Source organism: Ctenocephalides felis, unplaced genomic scaffold (assembly GCF_003426905.1).
Source record: "Ctenocephalides felis isolate EL2017-DRISC unplaced genomic scaffold, ASM342690v1 CF-g0.4_SCAFFOLD_01604, whole genome shotgun sequence".
In the NCBI taxonomy this organism is placed as follows: domain Eukaryota; kingdom Metazoa; phylum Arthropoda; class Insecta; order Siphonaptera; family Pulicidae; genus Ctenocephalides; species Ctenocephalides felis.
The window spans coordinates 17,296,731-17,316,671 of record NW_020537758.1 but is presented as its reverse complement, the minus strand read 5'-3'; the positions used below and the strand labels follow the sequence as shown (position 1 = coordinate 17,316,671).

The following is a 19,941-nucleotide window of genomic DNA, read 5'->3' as shown; positions in this document are numbered from 1 at the left end:
TATTACAAAAATAAATTGGCCACAAAGAAATACAGCTATGTAAGGCCCTCTAGAGCGCACGAGTAGGGCTTCTCTTTCAGCTCTTCGAGTCTTAAAGGTTAAAAGTATTACAAAAATAAATTGGCCACAAAGAAATACAGCTATGTAAGGGCCTCTAGAGCGCACGAGTAGGGCTTCTCTTTCAGCTCTTCGAGTCTTAAAGGTTAAAAGTATTACAAAAATAAATTGGCCAAAAAGAAATACAGCTATGTAAGGCCCTCTAGAGCGCACGAGTAGGGCTTCTCTTTCAGCTCTTCGAGTCTTGAAGGTTAAAAGTATTACAAAAATAAATTGGCCACAAAGAAATACAGCTATGTAAGGCCCTCTAGAGCGCACGAGTAGGGCTTCTCTTTCAGCTCTTCGAGTCTTAAAGGTTAAAAGTATTACAAAAATAAATTGGCCACAAAGAAATACAGCTATGTAAGGCCCTCTAGAGCGCACGAGTAGGGCTTCTCTTTCAGCTCTTCGAGTCTTAAAGGTTAAAAGTATTACAAAAATAAATTGGCCACAAAGAAATACAGCTATGTAAGGGCCTCTAGAGCGCACGAGTAGGGCTTCTCTTTCAGCTCTTCGAGTCTTATTACAAAAATAAATTGGCCAAAAAGAAATACAGCTATGTAAGGCCCTCTAGAGCGCACGAGTAGGGCTTCTCTTTCAGCTCTTCGAGTCTTATTACAAAAATAAATTGGCCACAAAGAAATACAGCTATGTAAGGCCCTCTAGAGCGCACGAGTAGGGCTTCTCTTTCAGCTCTTCGAGTCTTAAAGGTTAAAAGTATTACAAAAATAAATTGGCCACAAAGATATACAGCTATGTAAGGCCCTCTAGAGCGCACGAATAGGGCTTCTCTTTCAGCTCTTCGAGTCTTAAAGGTTAAAAGTATTACAAAAAAAATTGGCCACAAAGAAATACAGCTATGTAAGGCCCTCTAGAGCGCACGAGTAGGGCTTCTCTTTCAGCTCTTCGAGTCTTAAAGGTTAAAAGTATTACAAAAATAAATTGGCCACAAAGATATACAGCTATGTAAGGCCCTCTAGAGCGCACGAGTAGGGCTTCTCTTTCAGCTCTTCGAGTCTTAAAGGTTAAAAGTATTACAAAAATAAATTGGCCACAAAGAAATACAGCTATGTAAGGCCCTCTAGAGCGCACGAGTAGGGCTTCTCTTTCAGCTCTTCGAGTCTTAAAGGTTAAAAGTATTACAAAAATAAATTGGCCACAAAGAAATACAGCTATGTAAGGCCCTCTAGAGCGCACGAGTAGGGCTTCTCTTTCAGCTCTTCGAGTCTTAAAGGTTAAAAGTATTACAAAAATAAATTGGCCACAAAGAAATACAGCTATGTAAGGCCCTCTAGAGCGCACGAGTAGGGCTTCTCTTTCAGCTCTTCGAGTCTTAAAGGTTAAAAGTATTACAAAAATAAATTGGCCACAAAGATATACAGCTATGTAAGGCCCTCTAGAGCGCACGAGTAGGGCTTCTCTTTCAGCTCTTCGAGTCTTAAAGGTTAAAAGTATTACAAAAATAAATTGGCCACAAAGAAATACAGCTATGTAAGGCCCTCTAGAGCGCACGAGTAGGGCTTCTCTTTCAGCTCTTCGAGTCTTAAAGGTTAAAAGTATTACAAAATATATTGGCCACAAAGAAATACAGCTATGTAAGGCCCTCTAGAGCGCACGAGTAGGGCTTCTCTTTCAGCTCTTCGAGTCTTATTACAAAAATAAATTGGCCACAAATAAAAACAGCTATGTAGGGTTTATTTTTAAGCTCTTCAACTCTTCACCTCTTCGAGTCTTCAAGTTTTCGAGTCTTCAAGTCTTCAGTTCTTCGAGTCTTTGAGTCTTCAAGTTTTCAGTTCTTTGAGTCTTCGAGTCTTCGAGTCTTCGATCTTTTAAATTTTCAGCTCCTTATGTCTTGATGCTTAAACGTATTATCACAATGCAATGACCAATGCCCAATGACCCATGAAAAACAATTATGCCTCTCTCCATCTTTCAATTTTCAGGACCTTTTTCAATGCAATGACCAATATCCGATGAAAAACAATTATGACACTTTAAACACTTTCCTTCTTTCAATTTTCAGGACGACGTCTTCACTCGCATTCCTCGCTTTCCTCGCTTTCCTCATCTTATCAGTTGCTCGAATTCCATACACCTTTTATTATTAATATTATTTTTTTCTTTTGTACATGTGTGGCCAGTAATTGTGACATTGTGAGTGTGTAAATGTGTGGCAACAAATGACGATGAATACGTTTGCTTTTTTCTTCTTTACTAACACTAACACTTACACTATACCTTCATCCCTCATCCCTTATCCTCCCCTCCCCCTCGAAGGGTTGTCACCTTAACGTGGTGAGGGGGTCTAACTTTAATAAAAGTTACCAAGAACAACCCACTGAGTGCGAGTCGAAGCCGTCGGGGTAATAAATTATAATACATTTACAGTTTTTTTTTTCATTTAACTTGATAACATTTTTTTCTGATTGTAACTTAACTTATCGATATCTTATTTTAACTTATGTTGTAAAATTATGTGTTATTTACATTTTTAAATAATATTTTTACAATTATATGTGATTTTAATTATTTTTTGGAACTTTTGGAATTCTTTAGCAAAATTCCTTCAGACAATGCAAATTATTTCTCAACGCATTTTTCTGACGCCTGCATCATATAATTGTATTGTTGATATTTATATATATATGTAGCGAAGTACTGTCTATATATATATATATATATATATATATATTTTTATTTGTCTATTTATTTATTTATTTATACGCCAATCGGCTTCATACAGTTTTATAATAAAGTATGCTAATTTATAGCTCGTATATTTATATATATATACACATAATACATATATACATGCACATCTACTTACATACATATATACTCATATAATACGCATACATATACATACATACACATATACACATACACATATAAGTACATAAATACATACACATACATGCACGCAGACTTTATAAAAAACTATGATGATTAAGTAACATAAAATAATACTTTGTTTAAATAATATGACTTTGGTGATAAAATTAATTGCACAAAATATTATGATGTTTAAGCTATTATGCACGTACTTTTTTGAGGATTGTAGAAAATATATGTAGAAAAAATAAACAATAGAATTATGTCATGCATGTAAATTACGCCTTGACACATGAATTAACTTATTTATCAAAAGCCTTTTATATAAACCGATGTATAAATAAATAACTTATATATATATATATATATATATATATATATAATACAGAATTTTATGATATGACCCACTTGCCAATGCAAGGAATAGTTGATGTTTTATATTGAATAAGTCAAAATATAGTTTTAAATAAAATATTAAAGAATGTTTAGTAATAAGTAACTGTTATTGAAATTACACTGATGATGAGGCACACCTTGGTCTCGAAACGTTTGTAATCATAAAATAAAGTTGTGTTAAATAAATCTGTGTGCTGTTTTGTTCATATTAAACAATTAATATATATATATATATATATATATATATAATGTATAAAATAGCATTTTTGCAACTAGTTTAATATTGTTATTTAGCAGTAAATTGATTATAAATAATTTTATTTTAAATTATTAAATTATTAACTGTCCAAAATGTATTAGTAAATATGTTTAATAAAATAATATTCAAACAATATTGAGTTTATATTTTAATGAATTTTATTTTTGAAAATATTTATATTTCTCATTTTTCGAATGCATATTATTTGATTTCAGCCGAAATATTTTTATTTCAGATTTCTGAGGTCATAGCGAATATACCTTGAAAATTTCAGCATCTCGAATTTTTCCAAAAAAAAACTATATTTACGATTTTTTGAGATTTAGTTTTCAGTACTTAGGGACATTGAAATGAAATTTTTTCTCGTAATTATTAATTTTTACTATTGCTTGAATTTTCAGTTAAAAAGTTTCTTTTTTTTCTAGAAAATCTTTCTTACACATTTTATAATATTATTATATCGACGTTTCAAATCATTCTGAATTACTTGTTTGAATGTAATCAAAAATTTGAAATACATGCTGTATTCAATTGTTTATTATTAGGAAGTCAATTTTTTTTTTCAAATTTATTTATATAAAATAATATTGGGAAAATGTTTCTCCCTGTGTAACTGAAAAGGGGTGCTTTACTTTGATATTTGTGAGTAATTTGACAAAAACGAAAAAAATGTCCCAAATTTTCTTATAAATGCTGAAGAAAATAAAAGGTCAAATTCAAACTCGTTTTATTCCAATATTTTATATTTGAGTGTATATATAGCTGTTTTATTCGTTTCATTCCAAAAATTTATTTCGGAATGTATAAAGTTGATGGCATGGATCGTAGTAAATTTTATCTAGTTTCTTATCGTAGTAAATTTTATTTAGTTGGTTTTTGTCAAATAACTCTGAAATATCATGTGAAAGCACCCCTTTTCAGTAAGATAGGGAAAAACTAGATAAAATTTACTACGATTTCATGTCAACAGCTATATACACTCCGATATAAAATTCTGGAATAAAACGACGTTGAAATCGATCTTTCATTTTCTTTAGCATTTAATAGAAAATTCCGGATATTTTTTTGGTTTTTGTCAAATAACTCACAAGTATCATATGAAAGCACCCTTTTCAGTTAGATAAGGGGAAACTAGATGAAATTTACTACGATTCCATGTCAACAGTTATATACTAATCCTAACTAATTTATTTATGCCATATCGGTTCTGTCGACAAAATTTATATCTGTATTATAAATTACATAAGTCGTGATATCGGAGCGTGTAATTTCGATAGGAATTGAACACGTTCGGTTTATATTACTACTGATCGCTAATGTATGAATTCATTAATCATTCGGTGGTTTATAATTAACAATGGACTTGCCGAACGATGCAGGCAAACATGGTTCGTAGATGCAATGTTGTTTTGTGCAACGACCTAGAATGGTCGATTATATTCAATTCTATATGGATCAATTGGAAGTAATTATTTATTTACGTTTTAATTGTAAATTATTAAGCTACGTTCAAAAAATACCTTCTCACAACTCACTTATTAAAATATAATTTTCGATATCCAGTTGTAAACATTTACTTAGTCAACTAAATATTTCCGTTTAACCAGGTGATGTAATATATAATTATCAAATAAAATTTAGGCAGGGTACGACTTAGGTTTAGTGGTACGACTTGAACAACCTTACTCTACTCACGTTTCTTCATGACATTATTTTTTTTTAATATAGTTGGGCCCTTGCATAAATACATATACCACTTGGATTTCTTTGTAATTCGAATTTTGATACTACAAGGTCCGAAGGACCCGGAGCATGTGGGCCCCATTGTGTGTAAGTACCAGCAAATTACATAGTATAAGCAAAAATTAATAAATACCTCCCAATTCCTTAAAAGAGACAGAAAATTTTATGATTGGTTTTTATGTGTGAAAAATGTTTCTGGGGACCCTTTTGAAGAAGAGTTTCTAATTTTCTAAAAAATTTTGTAAGGTACCCCGCCAAGACATCTTATGCATAAAAAAATTAATATAATATATGAATTTAATTATAAAGTACAATTTCAATATGGTCATTTGACTAAAAAATATGAAATTGTTTGATTTGTGCTATATATAATACGAGTACAATATTTCATTTCAAATGTCCAAACTGCTTGGGTCTAGCACATTTTTATCATTATTTTAATAATGTATTATAACTCTATATTGATTTTTGTCATATGACTAAGTTTATTAATTAAATATGATTGAAAATATAAATTTTAGGGAAATTAAAAACCAGAAAAAACATGCATTTTTAAATTGCCTTTGGGAAAAAGGGCATTCATTTTTATTTTAATGTATAGCCTCGAGGATTTTGTATGAGTAATTCGTAATATTTTATCGCGTAGATCATATTTTAATAAAAATAAATAAATAGAATCAAATATAACATACCTGTTTTATAATTAGATGTAAGTGATTTCTGGATTCTTGAATGACCAATATTTAAAATAATATAGAAATCATCACACAACACCTGAACTGCGACACTTTTATTTTAAATTTGATACACATACAGATAATAATTGTTAATAACATACTGATATTATTGTACACACAAATTTATAACTATTTAATGCAGAAAATTTATCATTATTTGTAATAGAAAAATAAGAACAATGTTGTTATGGAAAAGTTGTTCTGAGTTATTGTCAACTTTGTATTGTTATTAATGGCAGCCCGTATATGAATCGTCGTCGTCTAAGTATCTAAGTAAATATTAATCTAAATAGCGATAAAATTATCTATTTTCAATGTCCTTGGTTAGATTCTGTCTACAATTTTTGTTATATAAAAAATTCCTCACAACAACTCTCTCCAGTTATGTTAATACTTCCTACAAACGCATAATGTTTTATTTGTCCACTCCAGTTAAATCGTTGATATTCTTTTAAGGGGCACAACTAGTGTAACCGCCTGAAAAAAGGTGATTTTTGGGAATTTTTATTAAAAAAACTACTTCATCAATCATTTCAAAATTTTAGGAATATATTTATACATGCTTTTAGAATACATAGTAAAAATTTTGAAGAAAAAAATTAAATATTTTTTAAGTTATCGGCGATCTTCAACGGCGCGACAAAAGAAAGGCCCTTCACTGGCTGCATTGATTCCGGCCTTCTACGTGGATGAAATTTAAAAAACCAAAATCTCGTTAAACTAGATAATATTGTCTGTAAAATGAACTACGATAAAGAACAAAAATCAAAAATTGACAAAATGACGGCTTTTTTTAAAAAAAAGTCGAATTTTACCCAAAATTTTGGTCGTTTTTGGACTGCCAAAATTCGATTTTTGATCCGATCCAAAAATCGATAGTTCATTTTACGGAGAACTATATATAGAACATGTAAAAAAATTTGATAGTGATCGGATTATTGGTTTTTGAGTAATCACTGCAGCAAATTCGGAAAATGCTGTTTCGAGAAAAACGCGTTTAAAGATAAAATTATCTATATTACTATACTAAATTATCTATATACTATATATATACTCTTCAAATGGCTGTGACTCAAAAACTATTTAAGATATCAATTTAATATTTTGGTATGTTATTTTTAAAGGTATAACCTAACGAAATATGGAAAAATTGTAAACTCGATTTTTTGAAAATTTCACACTAGTTGTGCCCCTTAAATGTGTAAGAGGCATTTATATCAATAAAGACAAATAATGCCAAAAGACAAATATTAAATAAAACTGGTATAAATCCCATACTTATATGGCTACTGAAGAACATAATACATACTTTCGTTTATATCATCTCCAGAATGGTCTATCACGAAAATATCTATAAGTTCGCCACTTACAGCCTGAAATAAACGACCAGGCCTACGGTGTGCCATTAAATAAATGGCATTGCGGTGCTTTCACATTGATTTATTGTGTGTAATCAGAAGACACGAAGACTTGATATAGCATTAAGATAAAGAAATCCTACAGAATTTGGCCCATTTACCTTTTAGGCAAAACGGACATAAGGAATTTTACTGATATTAGAATATCAGTTTCTCTGCATTTTGATGCAGAGGTTTCGAATCTTTTATTACCCTCTCCCTCCCCTGTTTCTTTAAAAAAAATTAAAAAATGATTTTTCCAACAATCTAATTTTTTAATACTCCAACGGATGTAATTTATTTATCAGACAGCTAATTAATATACTATATTATTATTTTAATTTGTGCTAAATAAATGACACATAATTTAAAACTTAAATATACTAATAAAGAATATAATATAAGTTTTTAGTAGAACTTTATTATTTGTTTATATACCGAAATATATCTCGTATTTTTACAGTTATATATTTTTTTCTCTTTTAACCTTGCATAAAATTTATTCCTTCGTAATTAATTTAAAAATTAGCAATTGTGCTTGGGCCTTGCAGTCAAAAAGTTCCATTTCATAATTTTTGCTAATTTTCGTAAAATGGGAGATGAAAATTCAAAATTATTAATTGTGGGATGCTATTTTAGCCTGCCTTGAGAATTTTGCATTCGGCAATTCTCTCATTCAGGAAGATTGGTTTCAAATAAGCATACTTCATGCATATACTAGTTGGTAGTTATAATTTTATTATCTAGTATTGCATTACATAGCATTGCAAAGATTCAATTGAAACTTTTTGAAGCCCGGAACAAAAAGCCAAAATCCAATACAAATACTGCTTTTCAAAAAACCCGGGACACAAGGCGGAAATCCGGGGCTGTTCCGGCCAAACCAGGAAGCCCAAGCCATATGGCTACCTTAGTTATTGTAGTTTTGGTACATTGTACATTTTATATTAATTATTAATCTATTACACGGCTCTTATAATAATGTTTTATATGATTATCTATAATCTAAATTAAGTACGCACTTACATTTCGGAGTTTTTCATGTTTGCAGAGGGATGAAAAAGACCCTTGCGCCCCTTTCGTCATTAAGCATTAAAATATTTATGAGCAAAGGCACAAACCTTTACATTATATTTTATTTAAAATATATATTAATTATCGATTCAAATCATTTATCATTTGCCTACGTTAAAATAAATATGAAATTTCAAAATAAGAAATTTAGAAAAATAAATACTATTTGAATTGTGTTTGAATGAACAGGCTTACCAACCTATACACTCATTATGCAATATTTACCGAAATCTATCAATTAATTCAATTGTTATATAAATGTATAATATAAGTAATTAATCATTAAATAGTAATTAAATTATTAGAATATGTGTAGCTGGTAAATAACAATTCCGCTAAGCTGCGTTATTTTTAAATTCTTCGTAGTTTGGCGCCTTGTACGCCATGACACTTCAAGATAGTGCTCTGTTTGCATATTTGTAGCTATTGTTTTAATACTAATTGATATGACAAATCAAACAGAAAACAATGTTTTTTGTGTACATAATAAAATGTGATAGGAATAAAACTAAAAGTTAAACCCTTTTAGCATTATTTGTGTGTTTTACCCTACGATATGAAATATTTGTGATAGAACAATTGGGATAATGGCCGCCCGCCGCGTCCCCCTGATCATTGTTACTTTCTTGATGTATATGATTTAAATTATTGTTAATATCATAATGAGATTTTAATTAATGCGTAACCAAATGTGGGGATGAATTCAGAACATCAAAATAACCTCCCAAGTGGAGGGCAGCCGTCTTGTTCGTCGGCTGAGGTAAAATTAATATACAACAAATTATAAAAATCTATTTCTTTATTTTATATTTATTAAAAATATTTATCTACTAGGAGACAATACGTGTTTTACCACCAAATTCAACTGCAATAACTAGTGCTACAGATTTACGATTAAATCCTTCAGCTGTCAATGCAGTTACATTGTCAAGTGTTGCAAAATATTTGGTTTTTACGAATTTATTTCCTGGTCCAGTCCCTCAGCTTTCTGTGTACGGATTACCTACAAATAGTAGGCTTGATAATGGAAAAACAGGACAGGTAATAAATGTTTGAATTGTATGTGGTATTTAATGTTTGTATTTTTATTAAAACGTTCTATCTCATTATTAGGATAATGTGGGCTTATCTGCTAACGATGCCGCATTACTTCTGCAAACAAATGTTTCTAGTGCCATACCTGTATCACAATCTATGCCTGCAATACATGTCTCATCTAGTAAGTAACTTTTATATTATTGAATAATTTTCATAACGGACCATTTTATTCAATCTTATTTTTTTTAGATTCTACTAACTTAAATAACCAGCATCACATGAATACACAGCAACATGCACAACAAGTGCAGCACAATGAGAATCTTCAAATTCAAAATAATCATCAACCTACAAGTTTGAATTCGATTTCTGTATCCAATGCGTCTATTGTTAGTAGTGTTAATTCACAACAAAATAATATGAGATCCATTATGAATAATAATCAGTTGGGTACCTCTGTTAACCACAATCAAGGGATTGAGGTAATTGCTTAATATATATAAATATATAAATATTTTTTTTATCAAACAATCAATTCATAATATAATCTTACAGGATCAACAACGTAATGGTATGGTAATATTAAATTCTGCTCAATCTGAACAAAGTCGAATTAAGAATTATCAAACTCAGTTAACTATACAACAACTGCAACAACTCCAGGTAATTAATTAAAAAAATAATTATATAATATAAAAATGTAATTTTAATCTTTACAATTAAATCATTTTATAATCTTTTTGATATAAAGGTTCAGCAAGCAATGCAAGATGTGATGAATGAGAATAATCAAAATAATCAATCAATATCTGATATCAAAGATGAGAAAGTAACCAACTCCCCAGTTGCAAACTGTCCAAAAACATCTAACTCGAATATTGATATTAAACCAGCAGCTTTTAATATGGATATGAAAAACAACCACATGATGGATGTGCGCACTGTTGATGGTTCTATTCTTAAAATATCTGCGGGTGTTCAGGTATTTATTTTATAGAGTATTAGTATTTTTTTCTTATTTATTATAACTTTAAATTTATTTTAACTTTAGGAACAAGATCTTGCAAAAAATTTGGGTGTTGAAGTCGTTCAAAATATGTACAAAGTAAATGTTGATGAAATTAATCAACTTCTTGCTTATCATGAAGTTTTTGGTAAATTACAAAGTGATCCTGGTCAAATAACACCTAAACTTATAGAGGCAGAAGAGCAACAAGGAACTAGTACTAATAGTGCGGTGAGGTTCATTGTAAAACTTTTTTTCTGTTTTGTGAAACGTTCAATTTTTTAAAATAAATATTCTTGGTTCTAGGTGGCCAATGAAACTACCAGTCCATCAGCACCAGTTGTTGCTGGTTCTCATACTTGTGATGTATGTGGAAAAATATTTCCTTTCCGTTATCAACTGATTGTTCATAGGTAAAACCTAGATTTATTATATAAATTTGTATTATTCTAATAATCTTTTACAATTTTCACAGGCGTTATCATACAGAGCGAAAGCCTTTTACATGTCAAGTCTGTGGCCAAGCATTTACTTCTAGTGCTGATTTAACAAGGCATGGCAAATGCCATTTGGGGGGATCCATGTTTACATGTAATGTTTGTTTTCATGTATTTGCTAATGCTCAGAGTTTAGAGCGGCACATGAAACGACACTCAACTGACAAGCCTTATGTTTGTACAACATGCCAAAAATGTTTTGCCAGAAAAGAGCACTTAGATAATCACACCAGAAGTCATACTGGGGAAACTCCTTTTCGGTGAATTTTTAATTTAATATTTAACATTTGCAGACACAAATTATATATTTATATATATGTAATTTTTGCTGTCTTTTAAACTACATATGATATACATGAACAATAACACATTCCTAAATGTACACCTTTCTACAGTTGTCAATATTGTGCAAAGACATTTACTCGAAAGGAACATATGGTAAATCATGTTCGAATTCACACCGGAGAGACCCCACATAGATGCGACATTTGCAAAAAATCGTTTACAAGAAAAGAACATTTCATGAATCATGTCATGTGGCATACAGGTTACTAATATTTTAAATAAATATATTTTTGTTTTAATTATTTGAAGGATTCTCTAAAATTTATATATATACATATATCTTTTTTCTGGTCTATATTTTAGAGAATAATTCAAATTATTTAAATGCAAAAATCTAACTGTTAGGATTTTTTTTAAATTGTTGTATTATTAGGTGAAACTCCCCATCATTGTGAAGTCTGTGGTAAAAAGTACACAAGAAAAGAACATTTGGCAAACCACATGCGATCTCATACCAATGACACCCCATTTCGATGCGAGATTTGTAATAAAGCTTTTACTAGAAAAGAGCATTTTACAAATCATATAATGTGGCACACAGGTGAAACACCTCATCGATGTGATTTCTGTTCAAAGACATTTACAAGAAAAGAGCATTTGCTTAATCATGTGAGGCAACATACTGGAGAATCTCCACATAGGTAAATGAAATCTTTTAATGTGAAATAAACAAATATTTATTATTATTTATTAATCTCAGGTGTACTTACTGTTCAAAATCATTTACTCGCAAAGAGCATTTGACAAACCATGTACGAATGCATACAGGGGAAACGCCATTCAGGTATTCTTTTATTGATTTAAAATGAAATTCAACAAACCAAAATTAATTGTTTTAAATGTGTGAATTTTAACACCATAAATAATTTTTTGTGTAATGGACAGTTTGTGTAATCTGATTCACTGGTGTTTTATATAGTGTTTTCCTTAATGTAACTAATTATACATACAGTTCAACCTATTTTTGTGCGGTGGATAGGATTGTGAAAATTTAACAGAATTATGATGATTAATTTAGATACATAATGCTTACAAAAATTTAACCAAATGCATGTTTATACTTCACTACTTTTTTAATTTGAAAACTGAACTAATTAATACATTTTACTTCCATATATATGTTGCATGATGATTTTTATTTGTAATAACACTTGTCAACAAAATTATTTCAACAAACATATGCCACACAAAACTAGGTTTGACTGTATTTACTTTTTCTCGATTTACTATTAATTCCATAAAAGCACTTATATAAAATGGTATAATTGTTTATAGATGCAGTCATTGCTCGAAAACTTTTACGCGTAAAGAACATTTGGTAAATCATGTACGACAGCACACTGGCGAAACACCATTCAGGTACACATAATTGTCCAATATCATTCATTTTTATATATTGAAAGTTTTTGAGTATAAACTACAAGAAATAGTTATAAATGCACATGCTGAATAAAAATTATTATTATTTAAAATTAGGATATTAATAAATGCAATTGTATATTTGCATTCACAAATAGTACCGGTGAACTTTACTAAACACCTAATACATACCAGAAATATTTTCAACATGTTACTTGATATCATAATCATTGAACAGATGTATCAATACATTATCATAAGTTTAAAAAGATTTAATAATAATTTATATATTACAGATGTGGAAAAAGTGACATAATATCCTTTCATGAATTTTTATTTTATTTCTTATAATTTTATTGCAGATGTGGCTACTGTGGTAAATCATTTACTAGGAAAGAGCACCTTGTAAACCATGTACGACAGCATACAGGAGAAACCCCTTTTCGATGCACCTATTGTCCAAAAGCTTTTACTAGGAAAGATCATTTAGTAAATCATGTTCGGCAACATACTGGTGAATCTCCACACAAGTGTACATACTGTCCCAAGTCATTCACCAGGAAGGAACATTTAACAAATCATATACGTCTACATACAGGCGAAAGCCCACACAGGTAAATTATATATAAAATAATAAAAAATCCAAATAACTCTAAATTTTTACCTTTGGTAACTTTGATTGTGCTACATTTATTTTTTGTGTATTATCTTTTGCAGTTGCCAGTTTTGTTCAAAATCCTTTACAAGAAAGGAGCACCTAACAAACCATGTACGAATTCATACAGGAGAATCTCCTCATCGTTGTGAGTTTTGTCAAAAGACTTTTACTCGAAAGGAACATTTGACAAATCATCTTAAACAGCATACTGGAGAGACTCCCCATTGTTGTAATGTTTGCAGCAAGCCGTTTACTAGGAAGGAACACCTCATTGCACACATGAGGTAATGTACTTAGTCATATTATTTATAATTTAATACTCACTCCTAAGTTTTTTTATTTATTGTAAAACAAAAATGTAATTTGTGGTCTCATATTAGAAGGTCCCATACTGGTGATCGGCCTTTTGCTTGTGAAGAATGTGGCAAATCCTTTCCTCTCAAAGGAAATTTGTTGTTCCATCAACGCTCTCATAACAAAGGACCAAATGCTGAAAGGCCATTCCGTTGTGATCTTTGCCCAAAAGACTTTGTTTGCAAAGGTAATTATTGATAAACCATTATTAAAATTGATTCAATAATCTAATTTTTTTTAAATTATTTTTCAGGTCATTTAGTATCACATAGACGCGCTCATACCACTGAAAGACCTCATCATTGTACCGTCTGTAGTAAAACTTTTGTCGAAAAGGGTAATCTACTCAGACATATGAAAAAGCATAATGGGGCAGTTCTTCCAACTACAACCATGCAACAAGTTGTCATAAATCAGCCACAAGTTACCTCATCAGTAAATTTAAATATTGTTCAACCAAATGTTTCTACTCACCAAAGTCAAGCACCACAAAACTTGCAATCTAATAATAGCGGTCAGTACTAATATTTGAAGAAATTGTTTTTAATTATGATTGTTAATTTGTTTATCAAAAAATCTTTCGTTTCAGGGGCTGTGATTCCTACTACTCCAAATATGACAGTTTCTATGGGTGAAAACTCTTTAACAAATATCTCAGCTGTTAACCAAAACCAGCATCTGCAAATTCATCACGTTCAAGGTACACATCCTGTTGTAGTAAATTATTAAGTTATTAATGCAAGGTAAATATATATATATATATATATATATATATATATATATGTATATATATATATATGCAGATTTTAATTAACAACAAAAGATCTTCACTCTAAATAGAAGTAAATGGACTTCTGACAAATAAAACATACAATAAATTGTTTGGACTCTAAATAAATTATTTGTCTCTAAAGATTTTAATCGATTATGATATATACATTTATTTAAAAATTTAACTAGTTTGAGTCATTTTAATTTTAATTATGTAAGTAATGCGATTTCCTAGGCAGGCCCTGCTGGGTACCACAACTTTATCTATATTATATGTACCCACATACTATTTTTATCATTGTGTGAATGTTTAATGAAAAATCAATATATATATATATATATATATATATATATATTTCAAAGTAACTAGCAGCCCATTCGTCGAAATAAAAAAGGTATAAAGTGTAAATACTTTTTTTTATACGTTTCGACACAAGATGCGTGTCATCATTCAGCAACACAGGACAAAAACACTCAACAAAAATTTATTTTAAAAAATTAAACTTAATAACATATTAGAGAAAACCATTTTTAGAAAAAATTATGAATAACTAAAAGATTTGAAACTAATTTGACTAAAAGTTATAAAATACATAATTGTGAGACGAGAAACACGCCCATACCGAGCATCCAGACTCGACTCTGGTCGACTTGAGTCGAGTCTGGATGCTCGGTATGGGCGTGTTTCTCGTCTCACAATTATGTATTTTATAACTTTTAGTCAAATTAGTTTCAAATCTTTTAGTTATTCATAATTTTTTCTAAAAATGGTTTTCTCTAATATGTTATTAAGTTTAATTTTTTAAAATAAATTTTTGTTGAGTGTTTTTGTCCTGTGTTGCTGAATGATGACACGCATCTTGTGTCGAAACGTATAAAAAAAAGTATTTACACTTTATACCTTTTTTATTTCGACGAATGGGCTGCTAGTTACTTTGAAATATGTTTCAACGTCGAAAAAATTATCAAGATATATATATATATAATTTTGCATTGATGATGAATGGATGTATATGAATGTTAAATTTTTGCAAAATAAATTTTTAATGCTTTTCAAGTTCTCCTAAAGTAAAAAAATATGTAAAATCATGTAAATAAGTTCAAGAAGTTTATCAAATTATTAAATCAAATATATATCAAATTTATGCATATTTTTTAAATCGGAATAAAACTTTGTATTATGTCCGCTGCACATAGTGTACAATACAATATTAGACATGCCATTGAAAAAAAATTGATGATACGCACTTGACAAAAAGTTTTTTTTTTATGTTTCTTGTTTGTGTGGACACTAATATAGGAAGTTTGCAAATGTATATATGAAACTAAGTAGGAAGGATAAAATTAAGAGGTTGGCAAAAAATCATTGAATAGGTGAATTAACATGAACTTTGAAATTTTGTATTATTTTAGACTGCTCTTGAATTTCTTGAATTATGTTATATAATTAGTTTTTAATATTCATATATGTTAACTTAAATAGTTAAATTTCTTAATCAAAATATCTTTCAACGTGTATGGCATTGTTGCCAATTACCCGGTTTAAAATTATTTTAAAGTGACTTATTTATCATATGCATGATAATGCTATTTGTGCCACCTTCTAACTAATTTTTAGTAGAGTCAATATATCTACTTCTATATATATATATATATATATATATATATATATATATATATATATATATATATATATATATATATATATATGAAGAATTTGGTATAATTTATTCTGATTATTTTATTCTTGGTGCCATTAACTATTGGTCAATTCATATGTGTCTGTATTGTTAATGAATTTAAGAGTTTAAAGAAAACGGAATCATTTAGCAACTTGTAATTTTAAATGTATATAACTATGTGTTTCCACACTATTCTTTGTCTTGAAAAGGAAAAGTTTATAATTTTATTATAACATTACATTATTCTTAAGATAAATGTTGTATATTATGAATATGTATATTTGCAAGAATTGACTGCACAATTTTAAGCAAATTGATGATATAGAAATAACTAATGTAATAATGTATTTTAAATGAATTTATGTAACCACAAAGCATATATTAACATAATAAATGTTAATGCAAAATTATTAGTTATCTACAATTCTCTATTTTTCTGATTAACTCAACAAAATAAATTTATTTCTAGAAGTTTTCCTGCAAATAGAGAAGACATTAAAAAAAGCTCATTTTAGTACTTCACAAAGTATTTATTATATAAAAAATACATATTAAAAGAATTTATACAGATATGGGATATCCCCAGGCATCTTTCTTCTGGTTGAGCAATGCCAATGAAGATTCTGCTATTTTTGTTAATAACTCTGATAATTTATGCTTAGAATATATCTCATGAAATTTGTTTTTATCTGACATGATAGTATTAGCTAACATAACACATTCTTGATATTCCCCAACATTGTGCATGACGGTATGCAATAATAGAACAATATTGGGGATGCAAACTTTGCGCAAATTTTCCATCTGCTGTTTTCTCAAAGTCCACTCTTGTTCCTCTTCCTCATCTGTATACTCTGGTGGATCCACAGGATCCACTAACCATCCGTTTCCAGGAAAATCAAGGACATTGTAGAACATCTTCTTAATACCTGAAAAGGGAATGAATATTTAATCATCTTCAATTGAATAAATGTCATTATAAATCGACATACACTCTGTTTGGTGCTGCAAGGCAATAGACCATCTATCTAATTCAGCTTCATACTGCTTTTTCTTGTGATCCATTGCAACTTTTTCTGTAAAAGTTGGTTCTGATTGCAAAGGGCTAGGTGGATGTGGTTTACCATGATGGAAATGTTGGAACCAGTCATTGAAAACATCTTGTGATTCTAAATATGCTTTCAGACAGAAATACTCCCGTACAGAACATTGATCTTTCAAGGGTAAGGTAGTATCAAACATGATATCTACTCCCTTCAAAAAGCCTAGAATTTCTGGTGTAACTTTGTTGAATGATGCTCTAGCAGCTTCTATATTTCCTTGACTTAAAAATGACCGAACTAAAAAATTTGCTTGCCAAAGTGCTTCAGATCCTTGACGAGGATTATACATTAAATAATCTAGGGCTAAAATTTTCAAGGCATCAAGATTTGATATGTTGCCTTGTAAAGGTGTATCATCTGAAGAACAGCGATCACGTATTGATTTTACTGTGTACTTTGTAATTTCATCTATTTGTAAACCTACATTTTCTGCTGCATCCAAGCACTGTTTTCGTATGCTTGAATTCATAATATGCTCCAAGAATTGTGAGTATAGTACAATCTGAAAGGTAGATTTATATTAATATATAATATATCATCACAAAGACTATTCAAAAAATGTACCTGTCTTTTTTTTGGAAGTTGGGCAGTATAATAAGCAACTAATTGAGGGTTGCCCCTTTTAATTAAAACACTAACATAGCTCTCTAATACTTTATTAGATATATTCTCATCAAAGTTTTTACCAGCTTTTCTAAAGAATATTATGAGATGAGCAAGAAACCTTATGAAATGTCCAGAAGGATTTTCATCGGACAATATCCATGTGTCCATGCCCTTCCACAAGTTTTGTATATCATCCATAATTATATATTTCTGGATTAAACGATCAGGTGTTCTAGCATCAAGGCTCACCTGAAAAACATTTATTTATATATATATATATATATATATATATATATATATACTTATATATATATATATATATATATATATATATATATATATATATATATATATATATATATATATATATATAGTTATATATATATATATATATACATATATATATATATATATATTTATTTATACCTTATTGTTTCTAGAAGCAGCTATTTCTGCAAATATTTGTTCTAAAGACATTTTATTTTTCCAATACTCATCCTTCATTGTATATGAAGTATTACTAATATAGTTGTGCTTAATTTCAGTTTCTACTCTTATATCAATTTGAACTTTTAAATAAGCCCATAGCAAATCCTCCCAAGAATCATTGCAAGCTGCTAGCATAGAATCCAAATGACCACAAAATGCTCCAATCGTTGCTCTAGTATATATATCAAACGCACGGCTATTTTCTGACATTTTCCAAGCACATAGTTTCCATAAACGTCTGTTAGGGTTTCCTTCAGGCAATTTTTTAATTTCACCTGTTCGCGCTTCAGAGTTTTCATAGTTAGGATCATGATACAAGCGCCAGCCTTCTAAAAGAGCTGCACGCCAATATTCTCCACAATGGCAGCAAGTTTTTTGGGCTTCTTCCAACTGACCTGACCGTACATCTAAAAATACACTTTTTGCTAATCGAAGTTGATCTTCTGCATCAAGATCATGTATTGAGAGTTTTTCACGTACAGGAGCATCTGGGTCCAAGTGTTTCACCAGTGGACGTACTGTTCCAAACGCTGTGTTACCCTCACTCTGTAGATGGTGTAAAGTGTTTTCACATGATATTGTACGATCAGTGTATTGTAAAGGATTTTGTGCTCTAGGAATTTCTCCTGCACTTTGCTCTAACCAATCTACTACTAACTGTGTTTCTCTCAACAAAGAGCATGATGTATATAGTTTTTGAATAATATTTTTTTCTGAAAAAGACATTGCTAAATCTAAATTAGTTTCCATATCCTCGCACTTTGCTAGCAAGCGATCATTATACAAACAATATAATAGCCGCCATGTATTTCTCTCTCTATTCAGCCAATGTTTATCACGAATGATATTTTCTGATTTATTATCAAAACTTTGCAAAGTGTCTAAAGTATCAGAAGATACCTGAATCAATTCACTAAGCATTTGAAACACAGTGCTGTCAGTCTCATGTGACTGAACGATTTCAAAAAACAAATCGTACAAAGTGTCAACAGGATTTGGTCTATTATCTTGTCTTTCCAGCAAAGTAGCATCATCTAGCAATGTTTCATCCATAACAGACCGAAAAGCAGTGCTATTAAGACTTTCCCCAAACGTTTCATTATACTGAAGTCCTAAAATTTCGTGCTGTTGCAGGGTTATAGAATAATCTTGAGGTTTCATGCTCCGATTTCTTGAATAAGGTGGTGATTTACTCATAACCGATTTTCCGTATACGGCTTGATCCAATAACCGTACTGAATTGTCTAAGTTCATTTTGATTTAATGTTAAATAAACTAAATGAGTAATACAACTTATTCATATACGTTATAAATATCCGTTAATGAAAATAGAACGATGCTAATTTATCAACCAATACGGCATTATGAAGTTACAGAAAGTACACTGATAAAGATTTTATATGAAAACTTGAAATAACATAATTGCATTATCTTATTTCAATCTTATTTCATTTTCGGTGATTAATTCAAAAACATAACCAAGACTGCAAGTTGGACAA

At 29.9% G+C, this 19,941-nt stretch overlaps 2 protein-coding genes across 5 annotated transcripts; one reads left to right on the top strand and one right to left on the bottom strand.

Moving 5' to 3' along the window:
* The first annotated feature begins 8,979 nt into the window (after window positions 1-8,979).
* LOC113372154 (zinc finger protein 271-like) lies at window positions 8,980-14,548 on the top strand. 4 transcript variants are annotated; one of them, XM_026612482.1, is made up of 18 exons: window positions 8,980-9,294; window positions 9,369-9,575; window positions 9,648-9,753; window positions 9,822-10,054; window positions 10,128-10,235; window positions 10,324-10,554; window positions 10,624-10,809; window positions 10,885-10,991; window positions 11,054-11,335; window positions 11,471-11,622; window positions 11,962-12,061; window positions 12,121-12,204; window positions 12,696-12,779; window positions 13,142-13,393; window positions 13,497-13,721; window positions 13,818-13,978; window positions 14,045-14,305; window positions 14,381-14,548. In XM_026612482.1, exons 1-18 carry the CDS (start codon window positions 9,232-9,234, stop codon window positions 14,518-14,520), a joined length of 2,982 nt encoding a protein of 993 aa, XP_026468267.1. In that variant the 5' UTR covers window positions 8,980-9,231; the 3' UTR covers window positions 14,521-14,548. The 4 variants fall into 4 exon arrangements, with proteins under 4 accessions (XP_026468267.1, XP_026468265.1, XP_026468264.1 ...); XM_026612480.1 differs by having other exon boundaries at window positions 11,794-12,061; window positions 13,821-13,978; XM_026612479.1 differs by having other exon boundaries at window positions 11,794-12,061.
* A 2,257-nt stretch (window positions 14,549-16,805) lies between these two features.
* LOC113372328 (nuclear pore complex protein Nup107) lies at window positions 16,806-19,896 on the bottom strand. The gene is made up of 4 exons (XM_026612652.1): window positions 18,380-19,896; window positions 17,912-18,202; window positions 17,237-17,849; window positions 16,806-17,173 (listed from the first exon to the last, which is right to left on the bottom strand). Exons 1-4 carry the CDS (start codon window positions 19,694-19,696, stop codon window positions 16,806-16,808), a joined length of 2,589 nt encoding a protein of 862 aa, XP_026468437.1. The 5' UTR covers window positions 19,697-19,896.
* Between the last annotated feature and the right edge of the window lie 45 nt (window positions 19,897-19,941).